Genomic DNA, 6,738 nt, shown 5'->3' with positions numbered 1-6,738 from the left:
GCTGGTGAAGCACGAAGTCACAGCTCCCAGCCCGGGCAACCTGGTGGGTCAGCGGGACTTCGTCAGCGTGCGGCACTGCGGGAGGAGGGACACGGCCATCTACCTGGTGGGCACTGCTACTCACGCGGAGCCCCTGCCCTTGCAGGAAGGCTGCATCAGGTAAAGCCCCCCTCAAAATGACTGTCGTGGGCTATCATGTCCCTGCGGGGGGAGGGCCCCCGCTGCAGCCATGGATGTTTGCACCAGACGTGGCAAGGGAGGCACGCCAAGAGCTACCTCCCTGTTGTTCTTGCTCTGGGATCTCCTTACCCTCATTTTTTTCTCCCTGGGGTGAACCCTAACTGCCAGCTCCCTTGTCCACTGCAGGGCCGAGTCCCGGCTGAGCTGCATTGTCCTGCAGCCACTGGTGGGGGACCCTGGCCATACCCGCTTCACCTGGCTCCTCAGCATTGACCTGAAGGCAAGTGCCACCGTGTTACATGGGGTGGGACAGCCAGGGGTACGCATCCGGTGTGGAGATGTACCCTCCTCCCCAGGACACACACCCCAAGTCTCTTTGACCCGGTGGGACCAAATTCGAGGTGTTTTCTCTCCCAAAGGGCTGGATCCCTGCGTCTGTCATTAACCGCATCCTGCCGCAGTCCCAAGCAGAATTCATCAAGCACCTCTGTCAGCACCTCTCTGCCACCACGAGCCCCTGACCAACCACCAGGGATGTGACGTGAGCTGAAGACCTACTCCTTCCCCTGCTCGTGGCCACTGTGGCCAAAGAGCCACAGCCACCAGCAACAGGGTGAGACAGTGAACCCACCGAGCAACCCTGAGCATAGAGGACACCCTTCACCCAGCACCGTGCTGCTGCTCTGGGGATACAGTGGCGCATCTGCAGGCTAGGGCAACCCGGGCAGCATCAAGCCTTGCATCAGGGGTTGCCTAAAAACCCTTGCCCAAATCTCACCTCAGCAACAGTAACTGGTGCTCGGCACCGCTCCTCCCCGCTGTGCACGGGGGGTGGCTGCCAAAACGCACCCCGATGGGCAGCACTGCCCACGGCACACCGTGCTGGAGCTTCAGCCCTGCCCCAGCTTCATCACTCTTCGTTTGCAACCTGACCATGGTCATCAGTTCTCAGTGCAAGCTCAGGGGCTCTTTTTGGCCTGATCCATTAACATCTTTGTTTTTCCAATGGCTAACCTATGTATTCATGAGATCTATATATGCACATACCTAGGGGTGTTTCTCCTGCCACGCCAACAGTAACAGGCACAGCCAGAGCAGGGATATGGCACTAAAGCCACATCCCTGGGGTCAGAAATGTGCTTTTCACCATTGATTCTATTGACTTGGGTTACTGCAATGCGAGAGGTGGCAGCAAGGCAAGCGAGAAAGCAGCCAATGGAGACAGGTAGCAGCAAGGTCCGACTCAGCCCAATGATCCTGTAACGCAGCATCGTGCCCTCTGCCACCACACATCCAGGGGAGCTTATCGCTTCAGACGTACAGCATGATAAAGCCCCTGGTGGGTTTTGTCCTAGGAGGATCCCCAGGCAATCGCCAGTCATCCCATGCCCACAGCCCTTGCAGCAGCAGGGAGGGCTGGTCCAGCAGTCCCATCACTCTCCTGCACCCTGGGAAGAAGCACGACGCGGCATAAAGCCGCTGCCAAGTGCGGCTAGAAACAAGCCTTGCAAGAGCGAAGCCCGGGAGCTGCGTGTCAGGAAATGTTATTACAGCCATTGCAGGGTGCTTGTGATTTATTCATCTGTTGGTTTTGCTGGGCCTTTGGCTTATTTAAAGGAGGGGGGGAAAAATCTCAAAACAGGTATGTGGAACTCTGGCATATAAAGAGGCGTGGCTGGGTTGAAGTAAAATCAAGAGGTTGTGGCTCACTGTGTGAAATCTACTTCCACACCCACAAGCAGGTCACACTCATACTTTCCCCATCTCACACCCAAATAAATCAACAAAAGAGATTTTGATGTGGATTTATTTTTCTTTTTTTTTACATTATGTTAGAGTTCAAAAAAAAGAGAGAACCCAACAAAATTAATAAATATTAAAAGTTAAAAAGCTCTGAATCTCGTATGTACAAAACTTTATACATCATCGTAAGACTGGACAAGGTTACATCACAGGAATGACTTGGTGCGTCCAGTGGGCCCAGGAGGACATGGGGGACCAGATGCAGCCTCTCCTCCCAGAGGCAGGACCAAATCACTGCTGGGAGCTGTGCCACATCCCCATGCCAGAGCTTTCCGTGCACCGTGTATGGCGAGAAGCGACCCCACCTCAGCCTGCCCGGGGTGCTTCTCACGCTCGCCTGGAATAAATACCCAGTGCCAGGTCCCAGCCCTGCAGCATCACCCACGCGTGGCAGAGGGGGATTAACTGCACCCTGCGTTTTAAATCTCGCCCGCCTCTGGGCTAGCGGCAAGTGTTAGCACCTGCAGCGCAGCCCCCTGGCCCCGGTGCAAGGGGACTGGGCCAGTCCTGAGCCACCGCTCTCCTCCGAGGTACAGCAAGGAACCACTGCAAATATTCCTAATGCAGTAAAGCACTCATGCCCAGGACAGCACCGAAGAGAGGGGTGCAGCAGAGAAGGTGGGAGGAAGGAGGGAGCACGCATGCAAGCACACACTTCCACTGCGCCCTGGAGACGCGGCAGCCCATTTCTGAGGGGGGAAGGTTTTCCTTCTGTTCAACGCCTCCAAGGTTGCAGGGGTACCGAAGGCTGGAGAAAAGCCTGGCTTTAGGCAGGGAAAGGCAAAGGAAGCTCACTCCTGCCCTGAGCCAGCCCAGGGTTGTCCCGGCAGCAGGAGAGGGCTGTGGCACAGGCTGCACCGACACCAGGGAGAGATGGTCCTTGAAGAGTAAACGAAGCACTATCTTTGGCACAATAAATAAACGCTGGCACTCCCGCGGAGGGCGGTGCCGGTGGCTAGGCTGGCAAGGGGCACAGCAGTGGTGTCAGCAGTCCAAGAGATGAATCCCTCCCTGGTACAGCCCCAGGATCTCGTCGACCCTGAGGGCACCAATACCTGCACGCCTCAGACCTGGGCACCCTGCTGCAGCATCTCGTAGGCATCCCTCCATCTGCCCACTCCCACGAGGTGTGCCAGTCGCTTGGCTCAGACAAATGTGTTCCATCTTTAATGCCACCGGGCAACACCCAGGAGGCAGGGGTACCCCTGGCCTCAGGTTGCCTTTAAGAGCAGTTAGACAAACGCTCATCAAGCCTTGACTTGGAGGCAATTTGGGGGCAGAAGCGTGTACAAGCTGCCCTCTTAAAATCTCTTCAGCTCTTTTTTGTACTGTTGGGTAGCTCCAGGGGAGCATTGCAGAGGGTCTCCAATACTTAAAACATCCGGAACACACAGGGGTCTCCATTCATTTCAGTCAAAGCGTGTACTTCAACCTCTCCCCTGCTCCAATCCAGGCCAGACCAGCAAAGGCTGAGGGGACCTTGCCCGCTGACGAGGGCTCCTCTGCTGTGTCCCAACCTCAGCTGACAACACACGAGCGCTGTCGATGCAGTGCTCTGCCCTGGCACCAACAGCACTGAAAGCACCAGGCTCAAACAGCAGCATGCCCTAAACCCCACAGGCTCTCAGTATGTGCCAAGCAGCCCAAGCCACCTCTCCAGCAAGCCCTGGACACCTGAAGAGCTTACCAAACACTGACCCTGGAGATGCCCTGTCCTGCTCATCAGATGACCAGGGAAGCAGGGCCAGCAGATGTACGTGCCACACACGTGCTCCTAAGAGATGCCAAACTGGTCTATCCGCTAAGCCTTGCCTCCCTTCGACTCCACCTCTCCATCTCCAAAACCTCCTCCCTGCCAGCAGTCACGCCCCACAGAGGCCCACCATCCATCCCCTGCCACCCCACCTGGCAGCGCTGGATGCCCTCAGCTGGGAGGCTGCACACCCTGAAGCACTGAAACCACAGTGCGGGGACACCCCTCCGGGACACAGCGGGCCGCCTGACCCCACTTTGGGGAGGTTTTGAGGGCTGCAACTCCTCCAGGCAGACCCCGTGCCAGGAGCTGGCTTGACACTAACAAGCTGCACGCAGTGCTAGGCTCCTAAAGTGCTGTGCATACGTTTAGTACTTGGCACAATATTTTTTAATGGCATTAATCACATCCCTTTCAGCCTCTCCCGAGCAACAGAATGGACGCAGATGAATCTTCCTCCCTCTTTTCTTCGTAACCACCTTGAAAATCCACTCCTGGCTTCCCAGTCATCCCCATTTCTCTCTGAAATGTGCAGATGCCCGACAGGCACTGAGGAAAAGGGCGCAAGGATCGGGCTCTTGGGCCTGGGGAGGCTGGACACAGGTATCAGCTCAAATCCAGCCAAGGGCAGTATTGGCTAAAATGTCACTGCCAGGTGACAGGCATTTTTACACCTGTTTTTGGTCTTTGACCTTGTTCTTATTGCTCATGTTAGAGTTGCCTGGACCTTCTCCTCCCTATCCTGCAATACAGGACAGAAGCTGGTCTATGGTTTTCACACTCGGTCTTCCCCCACACACATTTCCCACACTCTCTACCCCAACAGGGACAGCCCACGGCAGCAGTGGGGGCATTTCCCAACATTTCGCCCCCCACCTCCCTCCCTCCCTCCCTCCAGTTGCTTGCCCCAACAGATTCCCAACATCCTCCTGTTGCCAGTCGCAAGCTCTGAGCACTGGGGTTGAACTGCAGAGCCAGGACCCTCCTCTCCAGCACATCCTGCTTCTGCGTGGGGCAGGGCGAAGGAAAAAACAACATTAAAGCCCCCCTCCCAAATCTTTTTAGCACCTTGGGAGGAAGCAGCTCATCTACCCGCAGCCAAGCTGCTGTTGCTTTTTTCTTCTCCTTTTCACCATTTTTCTGTAGCACTGTCAAAAAAACCATGCCGCAGTTGGGAGGGTGCAGGAGATAGTAAGAAAAAAGTGGTTTTCTCAGGAATTTGTGGGTGAGCTGGCTCTTTTTCAAACCTGGCAGTGCCACCCATGAAAACCACCACTGGAAGTGGGGGGCAAGATGGGGGGTGAGTGGCAAGGAAGAAGAGGGGAGACAAGGAGAGGGAGGAAGGGTGGGAGGCAAAAGGCTTCCCCTGGCCCACGGTGGGATGGTCCCGAGCGGGTTACCTGGCTGACTGGCCCCTGCCTGGCTCATTCAGGGTGGGCAGCCCCCCGGAGGAAGCACCACTGCCAGGCATCCCTCCAGCTGTAGCTGGCCCAGCCCAAGGTGCTGGAGTGGGGTCCCCACTGGGTCCTCCCCCAGCAGGGTCAGTGGGGCTGGGGGAGAGCAGCAGAGCAGAGCTGGGAGCGGTGGTTCCTGGGGGAGCGCTGGGGCCAATGGTGGGCAGTGAGCCGGTGGTGGAGGAGGCTTTCTTGCCACAGGATTCACAGCAGAGCTTGTTGTAGCCCGGGATGGAGCAGTAGCGAGCCAGGACCTCCATCTGGCAGAAGATGGACTTGTCCCCAAGGCAAGGCTCCCCTGGAGAGGGACAGAGCAGCATCAGACAGCGCAAAAGATAAAGATGACATTAGGCTCGCACTCATGCACCTTTCCAACAGTCCCACAGGCAACCAGATGGCCCCCTTGCAGGGTGCTGCCAAAACTACTGCTGATCTCTGCCCCCAAACAGCAATTTTGGCAAAGCTTGTATAGGAAGGAGGGGTGAGGGAGGTGGAGAACAAAGCCAAGGTGCTCAAGGTTTCTGTGCATGGGAGAAAAAACAGAGAGCAAGGGATGTTCCAAACCAGCACCTTAAATTCGCTCATGATGCATCTCACCCCAGCTATGAAGTGCTCCAAGCAACCTCTTGGAGCAAGGGGCAAGAGCCAGAAGCCATCTCCCTGCTTGCAGAAACACAGGAGACTGAAAAAAGTTCAAGGTAAAAAGGAAAGGGTGAAAAATCCAGGGGGCAAAGGGAGGGCAACACGGAGCCCAGCCAAAGGCAGTGGAAACTGCAAGATCCCAGACTCTATGAGATGGCAACCGAGCAGCAGGCTGCCCAAGCAGAGGCACCAGGGTGCCACAGCGGAGGGTAAAACTCCCCCAAGTCAGCGCTGGGTGCGTACCCTCCCTCCGACCCGTCTGCGTTTACCACCAGGAGTTGCAGAAGCCCTCAGGAAGGTTGTGCCGAGGAGCGCTGCCCTTACCCGAGCAGGGACACTTACTGGAGGAGATCTTGCTAACAGGGTTTTTGGTTCCATCCTGGGGCACCTGCTGCCCTTTGGGTGTGCCATGGTCACTGGCGTCGGCGCTGGCAGTGATGCCGGAGAGCTTCCCTGCAGAGAGAGCACCACAATGCCCAACTGCCACAGGAGGTTGGGGGCACTCAAAATACCTTTAGGGGGGTGTTCTGGGGGGATTGTTTTGTTGTAAGAGATCTCCTTAAAAACGGGGTCCCTTGGGGAGCACCAGCACTTAAACCACTCAAAAATCCCCCAAGGAGAACTCCAGGGTGCCCATCTCCGTGGTACCATCTACAGCAAATATCAGGGTCAAGAAGAGAAAAGCGCGGTATTTTGGCTGGCATTTAACCCTTTCTCTGCCAGCAGCATCAGGGATGTTCATCATTCCCCCTGAAGCCAAGATGGGCCAGAGGGATGCAGGAAGGCTGGTTCCCACCAGCATGTGCACCTTTCCCTGAGCACCACCACCTCCTCTTCCTCTCACCTGGGCACAGGGCCACATGGCAGCCCTGGACGGTCTCCGGTTTGTCGCCCTCGCAGCGCCCG

General features: G+C 56.4%; 2 protein-coding genes across 2 annotated transcripts in view; one reads left to right on the top strand and one right to left on the bottom strand.

Annotated features, from left to right (window-relative positions):
- The window catches only part of LOC104495600 (steroidogenic acute regulatory protein, mitochondrial-like), a 3,737-nt gene extending 3,036 nt beyond the window's left edge, over nucleotides 1-701 (top strand). Inside the window, exons 5-7 of the mRNA XM_010138585.1 lie at nucleotides 11-159; nucleotides 367-460; nucleotides 582-701. Of these exons, the coding sequence (XP_010136887.1) occupies nucleotides 11-159; nucleotides 367-460; nucleotides 582-701 (363 nt within the window). The remainder of the gene's footprint in view (nucleotides 1-10; nucleotides 160-366; nucleotides 461-581) is intronic.
- Nucleotides 702-5,132: 4,431 nt separating this feature from the next.
- LOC104495599 (A disintegrin and metalloproteinase with thrombospondin motifs 14-like) overlaps nucleotides 5,133-6,738 on the bottom strand; it is a gene marked incomplete at its 5' end in the record, with an annotated part of 9,585 nt that continues 7,979 nt past the window's right edge. The window contains 3 exons of the mRNA XM_010138584.1: nucleotides 5,133-5,488; nucleotides 6,175-6,285; nucleotides 6,677-6,738. The exon at nucleotides 6,677-6,738 is cut by the window's right edge and continues 3 nt beyond it. Of these exons, the coding sequence (XP_010136886.1) occupies nucleotides 5,133-5,488; nucleotides 6,175-6,285; nucleotides 6,677-6,738 (529 nt within the window). The remainder of the gene's footprint in view (nucleotides 5,489-6,174; nucleotides 6,286-6,676) is intronic.

This window comes from Buceros rhinoceros, unplaced genomic scaffold (assembly GCF_000710305.1).
Source record: "Buceros rhinoceros silvestris isolate BGI_N320 unplaced genomic scaffold, ASM71030v1 scaffold25776, whole genome shotgun sequence".
In the NCBI taxonomy this organism is placed as follows: domain Eukaryota; kingdom Metazoa; phylum Chordata; class Aves; order Bucerotiformes; family Bucerotidae; genus Buceros; species Buceros rhinoceros.
Note: the sequence above shows the minus strand (reverse complement) of the source record. Positions and strands in the feature narration are given on the sequence as shown.